Source organism: Molothrus aeneus, chromosome 2 (genome assembly GCF_037042795.1).
Source record: "Molothrus aeneus isolate 106 chromosome 2, BPBGC_Maene_1.0, whole genome shotgun sequence".
NCBI classification, from domain to species: domain Eukaryota; kingdom Metazoa; phylum Chordata; class Aves; order Passeriformes; family Icteridae; genus Molothrus; species Molothrus aeneus.
In genome coordinates this window covers 45,519,966-45,542,166 of record NC_089647.1, presented here as the reverse complement: position 1 = coordinate 45,542,166, position 22,201 = coordinate 45,519,966, and the positions used below count along the sequence as shown (strand labels likewise).

Below are 22,201 nucleotides of genomic sequence, written 5' to 3'. Positions count from 1 at the left end.
TGCCTGGAGCCCCTGTGCTTCATAAAAAAAGCTGTGGCATAGCTGCATCCAGGCAGACCTCTCTTCTAATGGAAAAAGTCAAAATTTTTGGAGGTGGTAGGTGTGGGTTGGAAGCAGGAGCTTCCAATAGGGGATCAATAGGGGATCACTGGGCTCTCTTGAAACTTCAGAATCCTCTGTGCAGGAGAGGGTCTGCTTTTATCTTGCTATACAAGGGGTATAAAGTCTGTTATTTCTTTTTTCCATGCCTGTTTCTCATCTCATACACAGCCTAAAGCTGTGGCACTCAGAGTGACTGCAAAACAGGTAGAGTGGTATGGTTTCTTCCTACCATTTCTTTGGAGGATTCAATTTCCTGCTTTACAGCATGCTTCCCTCAGCATGGAGCTAGCTTGGCACCAAAGATACTTATGCCAGGTTATTTTTTAATTGGAATTTATTCAGCCTGTAGGCACTTTTATGAATGTCACATACTCCCACAGTGAGGTCACTGGGGTTTGAACTTTTGACTACAATTCATTTTTACCTTACACTTCAGCATTGCAGAACTGTACCTGCCCAGCAAGTTGTTCTGTGATGGCTGAGTGCTTAGTTCACTCTCAACAATAATTTGAGATGTAGTGTGGAGCCATGAACATCACACATTTTCAAAATTTTGTCTGAATCTTAAATACACTGTGTTGATGGACAACTCTGCACTGTTTCCATGTTTCATGGATCTGCCTTTCTGTCCAGATTTCATGTATAAGCCAGTATGTATTCCAGTACAGCCACTAAAGCTTTAAGACTTACTTTGATATAAAGCTTAGGAGGTCCTAACCAGTCAGGCTCAAATAAGTTCTCTTTTCGGGACTAGCTGCTGTAGCTGGAAGCAAGTATAGTTTATTTCCTTACTCACTCATCTGACAGATTAGTCAGCAAATGAAATCTGTGGAATTTGGACCATCTCTATATTTTCCCAAATATGGAAACTAAATATTTCTACCTTATGTTTCCCCACTACTGTAAAGCTGATTTTGCAGTATTCCTGCAAGGACATCTATTTGTTCATCAGAATTGATATTTTGCGTTGGTTTTTTTCCTTACGTGATTGAGTCTTGAGTTCCTGTCACTTCACTTTGTTGGTTTCACTAAAATGCAAGATTTGGATCGAAGCAGGGGAGATTTCTTGGTTTTTGGTCCTGACAGAGGTTGTTTCCCAGAGAAGAGCTAATTAAGTGCAGCGTGGATCCGTGCCTCAGCACTTCTGAAGCTACAGAGGTGTGAGTCACCAAAGCTCACCTGTGACATCCCATGCTTTGGCACTGTCTGCTTCATGCTACTGTCATTTATATTCAATATGTTGCTTTTAAATAGCATGAAGAGATTATTAAGTACAAGCTTGTACTTGTTTGGAGTGTTTCACATAGTCTTTGCTTTCATGAAGGAAGAGCCCCATGTCACTGGAATAATGAAAACTTAGTCTGTTTCAGACTGGCATGTGTCAGCCACTAATGCTGCCTGAACAAAACACTGTTCTGAATTTGTTACAAAAAAGTAAGAATCAAGTTACTTGACATTTCACCTAGTCTTTCACAAACTCTTAGATCATCTGGTATTTAGGTTGCCTTGCTGGCATCTGGCTTCACAGTACACCAGACTTTTTATTACTTGAGTACCTTATCTGCATGACCATAAGTGCATGATAAATTACAGTGAAGAGGTTAACTCTGCTGTAATTACGATTGAGTCACAGTTTATTTGCAGACAATATTTTACATGTTCTAAGACCTGTCTGTCAACTCATTTATGTTCATGCCATATAAAAGTCACTGGTCCCAGCTAGTCCAAATTATAAAGTGCCCAGTGCTCAGTTGTTGGCAGAGTTGAGCTGGTTTGTCCTGGACAGGGCTCTGAATATTGAGCACACAGGGTTTAACTTGGAGGACAGCTTGTAAAGATGAAGAGGAAGAAGACCTTTAGGGGTGGGATACAGAGGACTCAGATATGTCCTCACTGTTTGTCCTCACTATTTCTAGCTTCAAAATGTGTCCTCCTAGTGAAGGACCAAAGGGCAGTAGCTGGATGTCGTCGTGTTCAGTGCCTGCAAGGAGCAAGCAGTAGCCAGGATCTGAGGGTGATCATCTGTAGTACATGCCTCAAGTTCCTGAGTGCTGTGGGGTTGGGTATGAGCACACCTGCTGGGAGCTAGCTGCTTTCAGCTCTCTGAACTCTTCTTTGTGGATTTATTCACCTCTGGTTCATCTACATGCAATTTAGAGTGTAGCTTAGTCAACCTAACGTGTATTACTGCAAAAATGATAAACTGTGAGGGATAATTAGGTGAAGTAGTGGGGGAGATTTCTTAAACTGGGTTTACTCCTAAGGGGCTCATAATGTGGAGTGAGGGCTCACCACTCCAGTGGCACTCTGGTCTCGCTGACTATAGCGCCTCGGGACAGAGCAGCAGAACCCTGACACAGGGTCTGAACAGCTTCTTACAGAAAACAGAGGTTTCAGTTAGACCAAACAACACTGGATTTGCACTAAACTCTGAGCTGCTCTGCACGAGTCAGGGTGCATTCACACAATGTCCCCACAGTCACTCAGTGAGTGACTTCTAGATGTATTTGCCCAGAGCTAGACTAGAAACCACTGCTCATTGCTACAAACCTAGATTGCAGAATCCATTGCTGCAATAATGCAGCAGGGAGTCCTCAAATGACAGGAATATCTTCCTATAGCAGCAAAAACTCTTTCAACTCCCAGCAGCAGAGCTGTCAGCCCTTGGGTGCAGCCCATAATCATTTGTTGCTGTATCCGCTACTAGGAGAAGAAAAACAAAGCAGTCGTGACAATAATCTGAATTCTGGATTGGCTTGAATTTTAGACCAAGTAACTCCGCAGTTCATAATAAAATTAGCCATTTCTGAAAACTGTAGGATAATATAGGAGTTACTGTCATCCTCTCAGAAATGGTTTGGATGGTGACAGGGAGAGCTCAGGTAGACTTCACTGCAGTTAGCCTGGGGCAAGCTGCACCCTTTTTTTATTGCATTTGTGCACCTCTGCCTTTCCAGAGCGTCCCATATTTGACTCTGCTGTAGCTGTCCAGTGGCACCTCAGTAATACCCAGGTGTTGCTTACCCTGGGATCAGGAGTAATAAATAGTGCCCCAGAAAGTAGAACAGCACTGTTCCCATGTGATTTGGTTTCTTACATAAACGCAGTGTTGAGTTGTTGGCACTGAGAATCCATCTCAATGCTAGGTGGGTGAGATTTCCAAAGTGAGCAGAGGCAGCTGCAGAATCTCCCCTGAGCCACCTGCATTGTCCCTTTCTGATGTCTGGAGGCTGCCATGTTGCTGGTGCCAGGATGCTGTGGCAGGCTGGGAGACCAGCTGAGTGTTGGGGGAAAGCCCAGCAGCCTTGCCCCCCCCCCATTCTCTGGGAAGTAATAGTTGGCAGAGCTGCTGAAGGCAGCTCCACCCGTCCCAGGCTGGGGTTTTTGTCTGCTGCTGGGACTTGCTGAGGGCAGGATTTGGGCTTGGGCAGGGACAATGAAGCTTTGCTCTGAAAGGGTGGAGAGAGTGAGGAACCAGAGGACCACATTTTGGGGAGACTCTGAAAAGAGGCAGAGCAATGATAGCCTGAAAGAAGAAAAAAAGTCCTTTATTTTGCCCACATGAAGGGCATTTTCCCAAATAACAGGAAATTTATATATTTTTTTTAGACCTGTTACTTGTTCGGGGGGGTTCTGAGTCAATTCAGAAAATATGTAGGGATTTATTTAGGATTTATTAATATCTATACATCTAAAAGAAGCAGAGAATATGAATACCCCTTCACTATACACTACAAGTTTGCAGTTCCGGTTCAGATACTGAAGGAAAGAACGGGCAGGATAAGAGCATCATCCACCATCCTCAAGTATCGAGTCACCAAAAACCTAGAGGAAACAGTTTTCTGGTTTTAGCACATTTGCATTTTTATATGAGTGATAAGACTATTTCTGCAAAGGAAGTACATTTCCCTGCAAACTCCTCCCCTCTGCCATTCGGAAATATGTTAGCTGATTTGGATTTGGAAATGAATTAGAGGAGAGGATGAAGGAAATCCTGGAGGCTGAGGAACAGATCTGAGAATCATGAGATCCGCTTGTCATTTCCAGTCCTGCCCTATGCTTCTACACTTAAGTGCTTTGTATCTGTTCCTTATCTGTGAAATGTGGATATTATCAAGGTGAACTCGCTAATCTTGGTGAAGCATATTGCTGAGAGGGAAAGCTTTATGCTTTATCATTGATTGCGATAAGCAGGCTTTCAAGGATCAGGTTAAATGAAGCAAACCTGCATTAAAAGGCCTTAGAAAATAGATGGCTAAATTTTCTTTGTATCTATATAGCCTGACCACTTAATGTGGTTTTATAGGTGTATTTGTTAGTTAGAATACCAGAATTGCTTTGGTGTTCACAGATCCCAAGCAGAAAATTCTATTTTTTTTTCCCAATTTTTAAAACGTCTAAAATTAGTGTTGCACCACAGCAGTTTGTGTTGCTAATGGGGGTTACTTTTACTATGTCACAGGGCACAGTAATGTGATTTTTCTTTACTAAAATGCATAGTATTTCCTGCATCTATTCTGTGAGCTTATACTGGTGTAGTGCAGTGGTATTCCTTTAGGGAGTTCCCCTCAGAAGCAGTGCTTTGCAAAATTTTCAGCTGTAGCTCCATACAATTTTTTTTGAGGGGAGGAAGGGGAAAAGAAAAGGGAGCTTATCCTCCAAGCAGCTAAAACTTATGTAAATGTTGGCCATAGTTGTATTGCATTGATTGTTTCTGCTTTGCTTGTGTATATAAGTGTAATTTAAGCGGGCTTTTTTTGTAGTTGTTTCATAGATTGTGTTTTGCTGTCTTGCAGACCACTGGTCGAATTGCCCTTGATATTCTAGAGATAGATAATCCATTCATTTATGTGGGGTCTATTCAAAGGCTAATTAAAAAGAAAAGATGTTAGTGGCAGAGGAGGCAGAGGGATGTAAAGAAAAAGAATATTTTTGCAAAGTGCAATTTGCATTTAATTATAAAGGAATAGATGGAAATTTTCTTGAATTGGACTGGTTTAATAATTCTTGTTTGTTTGTGATTGACGATGCAATTACTGAAAGTGTGCTTTCTTCTGCAGTAAAAGCAGTCATTTCCATGGTAGCTATTGCTGTGGTATCACTGTTGGAAATTGTTGCTGTTGGATCAATAGGGGATCACTGGGCTCTCTTGAAACTTCAGAATCTTTTTATAAAACCTAGAAAGAAAGCAATAAATAAATTTCCTCTGGGATACTTTATTTATCCAGAGTTTCATAATCTCTGTGTCTGTCACAACAGTTTGCAAAAAAAAACAAAGTATTGATCATGACCATGAAACATAAAACAAGCTTTTAACCTCATTTAGTATTGGTGATAAATGAACTTCAACTAATGCTCTCCCAACTGCTATTTATCAGCAAGAAAAAGTGCAGCGGTTACTTTTTATCATGTACCTAGGTGGAGACATGTCCAGACTTTTACTCTGTTAGGTCAAGGTGGTGAAATAATTTATAGCTACTAGGTCACAATCCCCTGGCCCTTTTTATATTTGGTGGCTTGTATAAACTGAAAAGCACTTCTAATATTACTGCTGAGTTCCTAAGATTTGGCAGTTACTGTCTTATACAGAAATAATAGCTGTTTAATAGTCACCAATTATAATATGTTATATAGCTGTCATTGCTAGTGAGAGAAATTTGTACATTTTATATAGACCCCTAAATATATGCAGAAATGTATATTCTTGATCAAAATAAAAAGATACCTACATGACCTAGCACAAGTATTCTGATAGTTTCAAGCCTTGTCATTTGCAGAAGAGCACGACTGATTACCCATCAAAACTTTTCACTGAGAAGATGTAGTAATTGTGTTCTCAAACTTCTCAGCCTACTCAGGTTTTCCTTGTAACTTATTCTCAGTCAGAATCATTATTTGTTTAATTTATCACACCTTTCAATAAGTTGCATTTGGAAATTAATGTGCATTTCTGTAAAGACATTATTAGATTTTGATTATCTGTTTTCTCTGGTTTAGAAAAAGGCAGTAGTAGTTAGCAAAATTACATTTCAGCCAGGCAGCTCAAACATACAGAGATAACAGAAGAAGAAGTATTGCAACTTATTGTGTAGCTAAGGAAAACAAACAAACCCTCCCCTCCCAAAAAAAAAAAAAGGAAAAAAAAGAAAAAGAAAAAAGCAGAAGTGTAGTCAGGATGCTCTTTTCCCTGGGGAAGAGGAATGCTGGGGGTCTTTGTCCAAGATGTACCTACTTGTACCTTCCCAGAAGATTACCAGATAGGGAAAACTTTTCAGGAGAGAAGTGTCCCCTTATACCTTTGTAGTTGTCTGTATGTGCATGTTATGGAACATCATTGCATTGGGAATGTAAAGGTTAAATTTTGAAAATCCAAGTAGGTAACAGTAGGGGTTGAAATGCAGATTAGTGGTCAGGGACTCTCAGCAAAGTACACAGTCATCAAGACCTTTATAAAAAGTGGGGATTTTAATTAGGGAGTTTATCGGCTAAACACATTGACAAAAAAAAAAATCACCCAGAGCTTGTTTTTTCTTTGCTATCATGGTGTCAGCCCTCAAAAGTGTCCCAACAGCAGGAGGCTGAACAGCAGCATTTTCTGTTGGGTCAGACTTGTAGTTTGGAGTTTCTCTGCAGCAGAGAATGGGGTCAGGTATGGAGGATGAAGGGTTATTCATGGTTGTTGTAACTGCACCAACAAAAGTCCTGCCATGCAATTTCAGGTACTGGCAATTTCTTTGTCATATCACTGATAAAAGTTGCATCCACATAAGCAACATTTTATCAGCGCAGTGCAATTCAGATGTTGTGCTTCTTGGGCAGCACTTCCTCTGAAATCAGTTTGAGTGCTGAATTTATCAAAAGTACACAGTGGTCTGAGTAATAGCTGGAGAACCAGGCTCTAAAGACTAAGCTAAGATTTCAGTGATTAAGCACCTGATGCTGATGTTGCTTACCTTGGTTATTAATGAGTACAGGGAATGCCAATAGCAGTCATGTGCCATTAAATGGAACAGGGTTGTACCAGTGCCAAGTTGAGCTGAGTGAGATCATGATCAAGTCCTTGAAGTTATTGTAGCTAGATTGGGAAATCAGTCTGGGCCCAGGTATGGGAGGAGTTTGGTCTGGCTGGGCACAGACTCTGTGGTGTCCTTGTTTACCTAGGAGCAGCCTGGGAGAGCTCCCACTGTAGCCTGCTGGGTGTTGTCAGGGGGTCCTGGGGAGCACAGTGTTAACAGTGCACCTGAATGTGGCACCTGGAGTTGAGCCCAACTAAAAATAGCTGACAAATGAAGTGAGGGGCAGCTATCAAAGACAGCTGCACGCAGCTGGAAAAAACCTCGTGATGAAGCTGCACATTTCTGGAGCAGGAACTATGGACCAAGCAGGGCTGTCCACAGCACTGGGGAACATAGTTGTAGCTCCATCTAAACCCACCTGCAACCCAGCTTGACACCTGGGTCCTGCCTGGCTGGTCACTCAGTAGGCTTGGCTGATGCTCTTGTTTAAAGGCTCAGCTTGATTCCTGGAACATAAAAGATCCTGCAGTGCTGGAGATGTCATGACAGGCTTCCCTTTGTCCCCAGGGGCTGCTTCTGGATGGCCCATGCCTCCCATAGGTCCTGTGTCATACTTGCATGATGCATGGCGCGTGGAGATATCTTAGATTCCTTTGGACATTTGAAATGGCCCTGGGTGTTTATGTTCAGGCAACAAAATTTCATTCTAGATTTCTCCTGGCTATGATGACAGCTTTATTATCTAGTTAATGTACAGACAGCTCCATTGCAGAATTGAAATTAAAATGCAGGAATCTGCAGCTAAGAGTGACATATTGAAAGGGATCAATAGCGAATATATGTGTAATCTGTATTGAAGTGGATGTTCATTTTAAATGGTTGTATTTATAGATACAGTGCTGTCAGGAATGAGGAAAGCAGTTGAAATACAATGATTTAACTAGTTTGCTGTTGTAGGAATTTAGTTACCCAGATAAAAAAAATTCATTTGCATCAGCACAAACAAGCTGAGCTGTTCGCATTTGCAGTCTCGGAAGAAACCTAACTGAGGATACAGACTAAAAGGCAAGATTAATTATCTTGATTTCTAGTATTGGTGATCCTGTGCTGTTGCTAGACTAACAGGTATGAATTCCGGAAAATCCAATGTGGATTAATCTTAGATCTTAATTTGTCAGAAATCTCAAAATGCCTTGAAATTTTTGACCAGCACTTAAAATGCATAAGCCTGTGCATAAGATTTTGATTTTCATCCTATATGAAGTGCCATGTGTATCTCTAGGCATCTGTAGATGTTCCCAGTAATAATTGCACAACATCAACATGCTTTCACTTATAAAAGATTCATTAGGAGAAGGTGATTTGAGGTCAGCAGTGGTGCACCAGTATAAAGCTAGTCACAGCTGGAGTACAATTGTTTCCTCAGAATTTTTTCCTTGATGTCAAGAATCACACTTAAGCATAAGTGACTGCAGTACTGGAGCCTAAGAGTTGTGTACTGGATATTTTTATTCCTGCTAGTGAGTGGTCACTTGATAAGGTCCTGCTTGAGCAGGCCACTTAGAGGAATGTGAGATTATCAGTCTGGCTTCCCCTGTTTTTTGCAGTGACAGGATTATGCTTTCTCTTTTAGTATTTTTCAGTGTAGTTTATAGATCTAAGACTAAAAACACACATCCTCTCAGCATTGTTTGTTGTACAGCAGAGATTAATCTGGCTGTCATTTGGATCACTACTTAAGGTGGAGTCTGCAGAATGCAAGCAGTCCTCTGCAAATGTTATTGCTCAAGATAAGGGTGTAAGCAGCAGATTATGAGATGACGTGTGACGTGTCCTTCCTCAGTCTAAAAGTACAGGATCATGGTATGAACTTTGCCTGACTGGTTATGCAGAGAGTGTGCTCACATTTGTAGCTCTTATGGACGAGACTTTGCGAAACAAAACCATAAAATGACTCTCATGAGCTCCTTTCTCAGTCACTGCATATGTGGAGACCCTTTACCTGTGTCTGATTCTGAGGTAAGAACCTTATTTAACCTGTGACTTTGCTGCTCAGTCTTGGAGGGGCTGTGCTTAAGGGACAGCTTTGCTGAAGCTGTGTTAATGCACCAGCCGGGGAGTGACTCTCTGCTTCAATTAAATGTGCTGTTAAAACTGATCCTGAACACAAATCTGTAGAGAACCTGAAGTTCTTCCTTGAATGACAGGTATAGAAACAAATTTTTTTTAAAGTACTCTATTTAGAATAAATTTCATGCTGTAAGTGAAATAATTGAATGTAGAACAATATACTTGGGAATATTTGAAAAGTACCATTTTCATAATTGCAGTAATCATGTTAAAATATTGACTGTTTAGTAACTCTGCTTACTGGCTTAAGTGCTTTCATACCATGGAATTAATCTTAACCTGTCTTTCAAACAAAAAGCAACATCTGCCCATTGTATCATGAGGCTCAAAAAAGAGTCATTAGATTTGTAGTGGCCTGGCTGAAAATGACAGGTGGACAAGAAGGTGACAGAAGATAAATCCTCTGGCACAGACATCATTGCAAAAGGCTGCTTCTGGGCTGTATGTTTGCTTTGGTTATGCAATATCTGGAATGCCTTCGTCTGGTCTGGAACAGATGAACAAAATATAGTTAGAGAGGGACAAAATTATGCTTTTCTTTTTTGGAATACTTACTAGCTTTCTCTCTTTTTTGCCATTTTTATGCAGGAGCTGGAAAAAGCCAAGAAACACCAAGAAATCAGAAATGTGAGGGAAAAATTAACATAAATTTTTGTGTGCAGATTTTTTTTCTGAAAAATTGCAAGGGTTTTGCTAGATAAAATTACAACAGTGTTACTTCAAATGTATTGAAGTGGTTAAAAATGTTCCCTCTACCAAGTATTTTAGCTGAGGTTATTTTATTTCCAAACTTGTAATACCACTGCGGCTGTGATACTTGCAGGCATTAACCTCTGTGAGGCAGGTGTGCTGTTAAATAGGAAAAACATGCTCATTTTCCAAGCTTCCTATCTAAGCCCATCATTTTTTCCCTGGGTTTGTGCTATAATATATCTCTGATATGATCTGCATGTCTTGAAAGTCCCAGAACATATGGGAAGTGAGCTTCTCCCTTCCAAACTGGACAAGCTCGCTCACCTAATTCACTCCTGGCTGCAGAATCTCTAGATCTGACCAAGTGGCATTGGGGGAGTGAGTCCTAGGAGGGAGTGTGACTGCCCAGTCTGGCATCAGATTACAGTTACATGGATCTGCAAGTGGTCAAAATGCAGCCTTGCTGTTTGTTTTCATCACTGAACAGAGGTGGAACAGAGAAATATCATAGGATGGGTTGGCTTGGAAGGGAACTGAAAGATCATCCAGTTCAAGCTCACCAGCCATGGAGAGGGACACCTTTCACTAGACCAGGTTGCCCAGAGCCCCATCCAGCCTGGCCTTGGACAATACCAGGGTTGAAGCATGCACAGCTTCCCTGGGCACCCTGTTCCGGTGCCTCACCACCTGGTGGTCAAGAATGTCTTCATAATATGTAATCTAAACCCACCTTCTTTCAGTTTAAAATTGTTGCCCCTTGTCCTGTTGCTACAAGCCTTAGTAAAAAGTCCAAAAGCACAGCTGAGTTATTTTTAATGGTGTTACCTGTAATGTCCAACTTGTGCATAGAAAAAAGTCCTGTGAGCACAGAGCTATCTTTCTAAGATACTATTCCATGAGTTCAGTGTCTGTGATAGGACCTGCCTGTACTGCTGAGGTAATAGGTCAGTTTGTAGTGTTATTAGTCTGGTTTGCCAAAGAGGTACTGATTGTTGGGTGCTTACCTTAGTCAGCACAAGCATCATGATGTCTCTGCTTTGCAAAGTTATCTCTTCCTGAATTGTCAATTGCATTTATTTCATTTATGGTAACTCCTTCTGTTTTAGACATGTTAAGCTGATCTGACATACGACAAACTCACAAATTATTAACGGTCAGAAAATTCTGTGGCTTATTTGACTTGTTCACATTTAAAAAGGTTGTTTCTGATGACCACTGGAAGAGGTCCGCATCCCAGGAGGAAGAAAAAGCAGACTCACAAAAGGTCACACCGAGGAAATGGGGCTCTGGAAAAAGATCCCGGCCCAGACCTCTCTCAGACTATGGCCAAATGTCGATCCGAAGTTTCTCTATACCAGAAGATGCAGTTGCAGTGGAGTCTCAGAACACAGACTGCACAGATGGAGAGAATCAGCTGGGACTGGCATCCCTTGGGTCTGGGATCCAAAGCAATACTGTAGGCTACCACAGAGGGAGGAAGAGAAGACCCATCTCCGTAATAGGTGGGGTCAATTTCTATGGAGACGATCAAGTAGAAGAGAGAGAAAATCTGCTGACACAAGTAAGATAAACAGATGTGCTCTGCAAACTGCAAAAGACCCTTTCACTTCCTTGTCTCTATCTTCAGCCTAGAAAATAGAATGGATGCTTCCTTCTCTTCCTTCCCTTTTGTCAAGCTGACATCGTGTACTTAGAATACTGCTTTCCTGGTCACTAATTACTTTGTCTTCTTGCTAAAAATACAGCATGGAACAAACCTGATACTGACTTTGGGATGATCTTTTCTGTATTGTAAATTAATCTGATTTCTTTCTTGGCATGGTCATTATGTCTTATGTTGGTCTATACGAGCTTATTTGTGTGTAAAACAGATGTGTGTTTAGCCTCCATATAGAGGGCCTGAGGAACAGAATAGTACAATCAAACAGAATGATAACACATTATTTATTGGTCATTTCAAATTATCCAAAAGCAAGCCTGTTCAAAAACTGTGGCTTTATAAGTGATGTTGAAAATCTTGGTTTTGGCATAGTAAAGATACTTAAAACTAATGAAGACAGGGCTTGAGAAAATTGGTAATAAATTGAGAAATTAATGAAATTAAGAATTTAAGAAAACTGACCATATGAATACAATGTCTGTCCATGTACTACTAAATTGATCAGATGAAACAAAGGTAGGAAACGTATTGGCAAGCAGTGTATACTTGAACAGTACCTATATTTGCCATCTCTGTTGGCTTAAGTAAAAGAGTGAGAAATTAAAAACTTCTGAAAGGTAAAAATTGCTCCTTTCTCCCTGGAGGTAGTGCTGAGCAAGTACAATGTGTGGAGGAACTTACTGTTGTGTTGGTGGTCGTGACCCCATCTTGCATTTGGTTGCAGAGCTTCAGCTTTTGTAAGACTGCACTCATCAGGTATTTTCTGCTTTCCCTGGAAGCTGGAGGACTTCTGCCTAAAACAATTGTCAAGCTGATAAAGCAACAGAAAAAAGAATTAGTATTTGCATCCTCAAAAAATTTGATTCTGGTGGTTATTAATGAAATTTGAGTCCTGTTAGTCTTTCTCAACCCACTTCATCTCCTGCTGGGAAGTTTACTGATAGTAAAGTGCTGAAACAATGTCAGGCTTTTCAGTTTCCTGTGAAAAACATTTTGTAACATGAACACTGTTATTGTGTATTAGATACTTTTTCTTTATAAGTCCTTGATGAAAAAATGCATCTTAATGCAAAACTCCAGCTGAAGCCAGTGAACCTTTTACCCAGGCAAAGGCCTGTGTTTCAAATCATATGTAATTAAGATATTTTAAAATTAATTCTATTTCTTAATTTGGAAGGTTAAAAAAAAGAGGAAAATTATTATTGTAAATTCTATACCATCTTACTCAAGAATAATAGATGGATTTCAAGAGATAGTAAGTATGGGCAACTTGCTGTACTGTGTAAGGGATTAAATACTCTCCAGGCCCTTCATTTAGTGCTGAGACCAGAGTGATCTCTTTTGAAACCTTGTTCACATCAGTTTAATAGTGAAGGAACATGCATCAAGGCAGCTTTTTAAGTTGACTCTTTCCATGCTCCAGTGCTGCCATAACAGCTTGGCTGGGGTTAAGTTAGCACATTGCTGGATCACTGTGGTCAAGACCAAAATGATGAAGCATTCCTAATGTTATTAAACCAAATTATGGCCTTCCCAGGCCAATTTCCCAGGGCTGCCACACATCCATGTCTGTCCAGGGAAAGGATTTGGACTGAAGCCTTATAAGAAAATTTTAGTTGCCCAGAAATTAATAGCTTTTTTTACTTACTCAGCCAGTTATTTGCATACAGTAGTTGCCATGACTTTTATTAGCTATTTGATACAACGAATCAAACTTTTTGTGGTGAAGGATCCTGGTATACTGATAAGGCAGTTAGGAAATAAAGTTTAAAGATGAGGTTGTAGATGAATCATAATCCATACACATTGAGGTTTTTGGCAGTCATAACAAAAAGTAAACTTTTAGCTGGAATGTGAAAAAGTTCTCAACAAGCAGGCATATATGCGCTAGAAGTATTTTATGTGGGGCTGTCAAAGACTGCTCTTCACACTGGTGATTTTTTTTTTAAAGCTTTGAAAACCCTTGGGAATATTTGAAAAGTACAAAGCTAATTCCTCTTCACTGTATTTTGTTCTGGTCTGACAGCTTAGGTGTGAGAAAACATTTTCAAACAATACTGTCATGGGTTTCATAACAGAGTGTCAAGAGATAGTTCATTAAAAACCATCCCAGATGTTTCAGATTACCTGATAGAAGAACAGTAACAACTGAACAATAAGAGAAGATCTCAAGCTGAGTTTCTCTGAAGCCTGGTTGTTTAATGTTGAATGCTTATGCAAGGTCATTCAGCCTGGCTAATGTGGCATTGTTCAGGGACAACATAAAATCAGACTCAATTTGCAAATAAAACAGGGGTAGGTTTTCCAATCATAATTTAAGAAATAAATTATTTATCCAAAGAAAATGGCTTTGAGATAATGTTAATAATAAACTTAGTATTACCTCTTTCTTACGAGGCTCCTGGGAACTCAAAACAGAGCATCATTTAGACAATTATTATTGTCTTGTTTATTTTACTGACAAGCAATACACTTTACTGCTGAAAGCAGAAATCCACCACCTCTGCAGAAAACCTGTTCTAGTGTTTTACCATCCTCATCCTAGAAAACCTTTTCATTGATCTAAATTGGTCTTCCTTCACCTGAAAGCTATTCCCCCTTGTCCTATCATTACATGCCATTGTAAAAAGTCCCCCTCCAGCTTTCTTGTAGACCTCCTAGGGTCCTGAAAAGCCATAGTGAGGTTTCCTGGAGCCTTGTCTTCTCTAGGCTGAACAACCCCAGCTCTCTCAGCCCAGTCTTCATAGGAGAGGTGCTCCCGCCTTCTGATTGTCTTCAAAAAAGCATATTACAAGATGAAAATTACAGAGCATGTCTGACCACAACAGAAGGCTAAGGAGTTTTCAATGTAACAAAGAACTGTAATGTAATAAAACTTGTTGTGTGATGCTGGTGGACATGGTATGCAGTGTTTAAGCAATGTCCCTTCAACATAGGAGATTTTACTGCCTGTGTAATTGCCTGGACTATCTGCAGAAACTTTACTTCATACCTGAGCTTTGCTCAGTTGGACATGCCTGTAGCTCAACTAATACTGGATTTTCCTGTTTCCTCGGTAGCCTGTGGCACGGCCACCCGTTCCAGCACACAAGGTGCCCCCGTACAAGGCTGTTTCAGCCAGGTTCCGGCCACTCACCTTCTCACAAAGTACCCCCATCGGTCTGGACCGCGTGGGACGGAGGCGGCAGATGAGAACATCTAATGGTAAGATGAGTATTTTTAACTGTGTAGATCAGAAAGCCACACTCCAGGCTAAGCAAGAATTAGAATATAATGTGGAGGACAAAAGAGTGCAAACCAACTCAGTGACAAAGTAATATCCAGCTAAGTTGCTTTGTTTTGTGAGTTTCTTACTAGTAGCTGCTGTTCTCATGTAAAACTTTTTTTTCACATCTACTCTTTGACATTACTATGGTTTATTGTTCTGCACCACTTACATGCCTGTATTCTCCACTCTCTTAGTCATATACTTGCCTAAAGTCAATAGATTATGAAGGAAGTACATTCTAATATGCTTGAGTTCACACCTGAACCCTAGCCACACACATGTATTTTTAATTTTTTGTTTGCCATGCATTCAGCTTTACTTAGATAGGCAAGCCTTAAATAAGTAAGTGGCTTGCTGATGAGTGTAGTCCAACCTCTGGTCCAACCCTCTGGTACATGAGGGACAGGTCTTGGTAAAAATTGCCTTTTTTGGAAGCACTGTGCTTTCAGGCTCGCTGATATGTCCTGTGTAATTTTGCTGTAATTGTTTACTCTTAGCATGGAATGCTATCTGGAGTTAACAGAAATAGTCTATTAACTAGTCTAGATATAGTGGAACATTTCTTCATAGGTGGGTCCAGAACAACCTGGGTTTAACACCATTTGTTTCACTTCTGGCAAGATTTGTAAATAAAAGCAAAATTCTCACTTTGTATCTTTCACTGTTAATAGTGAACAAAACACTGTTGGGAACCTTCACCCTGGACCTTCTTGATCAAGGCTTCCCATGACTGAAGTAGGAACCTTAACAAATAGCATTTTCAATGTTTATTAAAATTATGTGTATGTTTACAAGTCAGTACTTGGCTTCTGTGGTTCTTAGCTAAGTTTTAGCTGCAGTGATGTCCAAATTCTACCAAAAATGCTTTAACTACAAATTAGTTTACAAAAGAATATGTTAAAACTGAATTCTCCTGTTTTAAATAGAACATGACAGTTTTTTTCAGGAGGTGCTCTTCAAGAAGCAGGCTTGAGAATTTCTAACTATGGCAGTAAGAGGGACGTACCAATAAGATGACCTCAGCTGGTTGGAACATGGTGTTGATAATGCCTAGACTGTGGGTTTGATCCCCTTATGGGCCATTCACTTAAGGGTCGCACTTGATGATCCAACTCAGAATGATTCTGAGATACATTGTTGTGCTGGTTTAGACAGCTGGTTTAGAGAACTAAACTCCAAATAAGCCACTCCCTTTCCCCCAGCCCCTTTCAGTAATGGAGGGACAATAAGGAGAAATTACAAGATAACAATTTACTAAAATTGCAATGACAACAGCAGCATCAGTAGCAAAAAGTATGCAAAAAGAAGGTGCCCTACCCACAAAAAATGGCATTTACCGCTGAAAAAAACTCCAGATCTTCCTGAAGACAGTGCCTGCTGTGGTCTCCACACAAAGTCAGTATAATTACTGTTCCTGCATATGGGGCATGTGGTATTTGGGACACAAGGGCAATATGTCAAAGAGAGCTTCCGCTACTTAATGTTCTCCCTCACCCCAGTTGGCAAACAGCGGGAGGAGTAGGGCAAGCAAACCCCTTGGAAGTGCGATCATCGCATTGTGCCACAGCTCTGCTTCAGACTGCTCCGCTTTGCTGTTCCTTTCTGCAAAGCTGCCTCTGGCACTGATGCTGCTCCAGTTGGGCTCTTCTGGAGCTTGGGCTCTGTGTAGCTCAGCTGGGCTCAGCTCTGTGCCACTGCCTCTCTCTGCTGCTTTTTGTTCCCTTGGAGTGGCGCCTCAGACCCATCATTGCTGTCCTTCAACACTGTGTCTTAAAGCTGCGACCTGAATGGATAGGAAGGGAGAGGGGCTGGATCCACTTGGCTGATCCCAATACCTTCTTCCTGGAGAGATCCAGCAAGATGGCAAACTCTGGTTTCCAGTGTGCGGCTGCTTCTGCCAAAACCATGCCCCCAGCGATGATGTGGGCGATACGGAATAAACAGTGCTAAGAGCTCCACCCCCTCTTCTCTCTAACCAGGGCAATTATATATATACTCCATTTGTATTTTCCTTGAATTTATATTGTAGTAAAATATTGGGAACTAATTTAAAACCTATGTCTGGTGTTCTGCTGTATGCTTCTTAGTACACTTAATGATCCAGATCAGGCACTGAGGTAAATTAGACATCAAATGCTGTGACTCTTGCTGAGATTCTGTGGTGTTTCAGTCCCTGATTCCAGAAGGACCACTCACAGAATAACAGGTCTTCCATAATGTAGTTTGTGAAAAAAGAGGCTCTTTTATTGTCACACAGCAGGAATTATTTTTTCTATTTTTAGTTTTCCTTTCCAGTTGATGTTTGGAAATGACATGAAATAGTATTAGTTACCTAGACAACTGCCTGAGAGCAGGTATCTCTCCAGGTATTTAGATTTTGAATAACTGTTCTCCTAAACTTAAGCATCAGGATGACAAATACACAAACTAAGATTGCTGCCACTTTTCAGGACAATGAAGCCAAAGCAACCTTGATTATGTTAGATATGACTTTTATGAGACCTTACAATAAACATAGAAGTGGAGTAGGAAAAGTCTCTGAAATCAAAACTCTGAAGGCAAGTGTGGAATATCATGGACTTCACAGTTTGAAAGCAGTTGCAAAAAATCTGTTTGGTAGCTCCAGAAGAAAATGCTAAAGTGACTAGTGTCACAAATTCTGATCTCTTTTCTTTTTTCTCTTAAATCACAAGGCACTTCCTTGTCTTTGAACGTGTGAGAGTTTTTTGTTTGCTCATGCACAGTGAAATTTGATAGCACAAAAGCCCTTTATTATAGAAAGTAATTCTAAACTCAAGCACTGAAAACCAGTGGTATCTTATTTTAGTTACTTGCTAAAGCCTAATACATTACTTGCTTTCTTCTTATAGCAATGGTAGATAAAAGTGGAGATGTAAATTTTAGAAAAATAGATGTTACAAGACAGTAAATCATCATCTGTAGGAAAGAGAGTACGAATCAGACAACACACAGGAGACTGCCCTTGAGACTTACATTGCTACTCTTATGCTTGAAGGGTTACAGGTTTTAAATTACATTAAACAGGTTGTCTATTTGTCACTACAGAGTAATTTTTATAAGCATCTGAAAAAAATAACCCCTTTTTTTTTGTATATTTTTGTGTGGGACTAGAATTTGGCCTGTGTGGAGCACAGCTTGGGAATGACTCAGGAGAATGGTTGGTTTTCTTAAAGAGAGAGCTGATGAGTGGAATCAGATGTTCAGTGTCTGCACGAATGATGTGGGAAGGGAGGTATAAAATGAAATGGTAATTCTTGCTGGTGTGCTGAATTATTCACAGTAGTAAAAGTGAGACATGAGGCACTGCTCTGGCTTCAGGTGTTGGTAAGGCCAAGGTAACGCATGTGGAGGAGGAAAAGAGCCTGATGTGCTTACAGAAGGATGGACTTTGAGCTGGATATTGCCATTCAGGAAAAGATCTTGCAATCTTAACAGACATTTACAGAGTCAATGCAGTGCATAGTAACAGTCAAAACAGTAAATAAAAGGGCAGGAGTTTGTAGGAAATGAATAGAGAACAAAACAGAAGGCCCAATTGTGCCACTGGTGTGTGTGGGGGCCATCTCCCCTTCCTTTCCATCCCAAAAGGCATTTTTTACAGGGGACCATATAGAGAAAAGCAGAAGGACAAGAAAATCGACTCAGTGTGTGTCTCTGGGAGGAGTGATTAATGTGGCTTGGGCTCTGGAATATGGAAAAAAGGACAATAGGAGAAAAAAAGTCTGTTTGGCGCAGGAAAAATGAACAGATAATAGTTATTGTTTTCAATAATTTAAAAACTAAAGGGCACCAAATGAAATCACCAGCGGGCAAGCTCAAAATAAAAGATAGTTTTCGCAGTCTGTAAAATTAAACTATAAAAGTAATTGCTACACATTGTATTTCACATCCCAACAGTTAAAAAAAATCAGAAAGTGGTTTGAAAAATCCAGTTCATTAAACACAAAGATATAATTTCTGCCCCAGGAGGGATCTGACTGATCTGGGAGATAACTGGAATTTAGAAAAGTACATCAGAAAAATGCCATCACACGCCTCATCTATTTTTATGTTCCTCCCTGGCTGCTGTCAGAAAAGTGGTTGGGGGTCACCTGTGGTCTGGCTCAGGATGGAGGGTTCTATGATACCAGGGTGTTTCTAGAACTGAATTTTCTTGAAGTGGATAAACTAGCTTTTAGTATTTTAGTAAGTGCTACCCACAGCCTTTTCAGAGTGCCCTGCACAGTGGCTAAGCCAGCTCAGCATGCATTTGGACAAGGTCACTGTGGTCTGCCACTACAAAGGACAGCCTGTGCCTCCTCCTGTCCCTGGCTGATCTACAAGGAAATAAAGCCACCACCACCTCACCCCAAATGAGCACTTTTGTGGTGGTTCAGTTTGCCAGATGTGCCCATGTAGAGGAGGGAGGGCAGGCCCCCCTCCATCCGAGCAGCATCCCACGGTGGCATTAGGTTAATCATTGGGCAAAAGCACACAGCCTGTTCCTTTCTGCAAAAATCAGACCAAAAGAGTTTTGAGTTGTTTTTCAGAGGTTGTTTTTTTAAAGTGTCTTGTAAAAGAGCTGTGTGGGGTTTGATCTGGTTTTCCTTTGTCAGTTGAACTGTTTTTCCCCGGTGGGAAGGGGTTTGACATGGCAAAGATCTTGTGATCTGGCTGATTAAAAATGTGAAATTTTCACTTGCAAGTCCCGGGATCATCAGCACTTCAGTGTCACCACTGTCAGTTTTGTTTGCCAGCTTGCTTTTTTTTAATGGTTTATGCCAAGAAAAATGCTGTGTGTGAAGATCTTATGTAGTAGCTTGTTTTTATTGGGCTATCCAACTAGAGTCCTTGCAGCAAGAAATAATAGGGAAGTTTGAGAGATTCAGAAGATGATTTCTGTCAGTCTCCTGTGGAGTGCAGCACAAATAGTATTTTTGCAGAAAGACAGCATTAATATTTCAGGGTGATGTTTGGCCTTTCCTTCTATGTCTGAGGCAGCAGTGGGGAAAACCATGTGATTTTAGTGGGTGTTGAGAAGTTGTTGTATGCAGAAATGCCTCCAGGGTTTTCTGAACACATCCCTGGAGGAGGCAATCTGCAGTTACAGGACAGGCTCAGCTGAGCAACAGTTTTCAGCTAAAGAAGAAGCCAATAAGTTTTTGGGGCTTTCCAAACTGTAGGCGTAGCACTGTGTACAGACATAGGTTGCAGCAGGCTTTGCACTCTCTGGACGGGAACAGCTCCTGCCTTTGCTTCCAGTGCATGGCCTGATCCAGCTTCAGTGAGGGAGGACACAGATGTGGGGTGAATGCTGGCCCATGGTGAATGAATAAGGCTGTGCTCTGGCTGGGTCAGACACAGAGAAAGATGGATGGTTTGAGTTCTTTTCTGCTTCATTCCCTATTTCATAGAGCAGCTGAATTAAGTTCGTAGTTTCAGTGAGAAAATGTCTCCCTCCTCTCTGTTTTCCTGGGAGCAGTCTGCTGCAGCCTTAACACTTGTGTTGCTTGTGCCCTAAAAAATGATAGAGCATTTGCTTGTGAAGCAAGAGAAATTGTGCAAAAAATACCTTAATTGTTTACTTCTTCTGGAATTTTAACTGGTATAGTATGACAAAGATAGACCGATACTCTGAACAGTGTTGTAATACAAGGAACTCCCAATTCCTATCCAAATAGTCTCTCCCTCTGGATTGCAGTCATTTGAATATAGATTGAAATCGCGTTTCGCTGCTTTAATGAAAAACAAATGCACTCCCTGGCTCGCTGTGTTCGGATGTTGAGGCTCTGTGGGAGCGGTCTGGGCGGCTGCAGGCGCAGCGCGGCCAGGGTCAGGCAGCCGGGTTTTTGTTTCTTTTCTGGAGCTTCCTCCCTAAGGGCACCCCATGATGTCAGAGAGCCGGGAGCTCGCGGCAGCCAGGCTGAGCGGCTGAGTGCGCTGCTGGCAGTTCCCAGCCGGGCTCGGCCTCGGAGGCACTGCCGGGAGCTGAAGGCAGCTGACAGCCTGTTCCTCTGAGCTGTGCGCAGCTCAGAGCCTCTTGTGATCCTTCAGCAGCCCTGTAGGACTGAGCAGCATCACCTGTTAGAGGTCTGACGGCAGCATGGTAGCCAGGGGGGCAATGGCACGATTTTGGAGTCTGGAGAGCCTTCAGATGGGTACGTGTGAGTAGAACATGCTCGCTCTTGCTTTTTTCATGGTGTTTTTTGATCTAACTGGTAAACAGTGGCAGTCGGGGGGCCTGATTCTGATGACACTTACTCTGTGTCATCCATGGGAACTGCAGTACTGGTGAAAAGCTGCTAGAGGATCAATATCAATTCCAGGCTGTCTTAAGTTTTTTGCATCCCATTGGTGCAACTGGGAAAGCACACCCATCCCTCTGTATTTCTGTCTGTATACAATAGAGGAAAAGATGCAAAATTCAAGATTTCACTTGATTCTACCCAACAAAGTCAGTGTAAGCTTGTTGATTTGGTACAGAGGAACAGACAGCTTTCTGTCCCAAAATTGTAGTTCTTTTTTGTCTGGAGTCAAACGAATTAGGTTATTTTGATGTGCCATTATTCCTGGAACAATCCCACGGGCAGTATGGATAGTGCAGTGGAAATGTAGAAAGGATCACTGGGATAAATTTTTTGGATGTTGCTTTATAAGATAAAAATTGATTTAATGAAATATTTATTTGCAGATCTTTTAATAAAGCATTTTCGGTAAATTTCGCAAGATGTGTTTGAAAGTTCATCAGTGCTCAGATTAATGAGTTTGTAGGGGAGAAAAAGTCTTGATTTTTCTAAATAGGGGCTCTGCATCTTTCTTGCTTAAGCAGATGATACTGTTAATGTGAATGTCTATTTAAAATGTTAGGGAGTAGAACAGAATAGCCATGTTCTGTTGTATCACGACTATGCCATATTTTCCCATTTTTATGGAAAAAAAAAATTGCAAGTTTTTAATTGAATCTGTGTGGTGATCTGCTTTGATCTCTCTGGCAAATTAATGCTCAGATGAGTGAAGATGCTGGTGATGGTATGTGTGCCCTGAGGAGGGGGTTGCAATATTTCTCCCGATAAGGAAGTAGCAGATGGCAGCAGGTTGCCTAGTGGTAGTAGGTGCATGGAGTAAAGCCAGGAGTTGTCTCCTTGCAGCTCTTACCCATCCAGAGCTCAGCAGACAGGCAGTACCCAGGTCTGAAGCAGAGTAGAGAAGAGGCCAGTGTCAGGATCCTGCTGCTTAGCCTTGCTGCTTGTTGGAATTGGCAGGTTCAATAATTCTGCTTAAATGTCCCTTCCCAGGCACTCAGAAGTAAGAGCTGCTCTGTTGACTGCGTGG

At 41.2% G+C, this 22,201-nt stretch overlaps 1 protein-coding gene across 3 annotated transcripts in view; it reads left to right on the top strand.

Annotated features, from left to right (window-relative positions):
- The window catches only part of SPATA13 (spermatogenesis associated 13), a 46,510-nt gene that overhangs the window by 5,380 nt on the left and 18,929 nt on the right, over positions 1–22,201 (top strand). Inside the window, exons 3-4 of one of the 3 annotated variants that reach the window (XM_066544833.1) lie at positions 11,140–11,502; positions 14,661–14,805. In XM_066544833.1, the coding sequence (XP_066400930.1) occupies positions 11,140–11,502; positions 14,661–14,805 (508 nt within the window). Of the gene's footprint in view, positions 1–11,139; positions 11,503–14,660; positions 14,806–20,918; positions 21,028–22,201 lie in introns of those variants that run through there. The other 2 variants (XM_066544834.1, XM_066544835.1) reach the window with 2 other exon arrangements.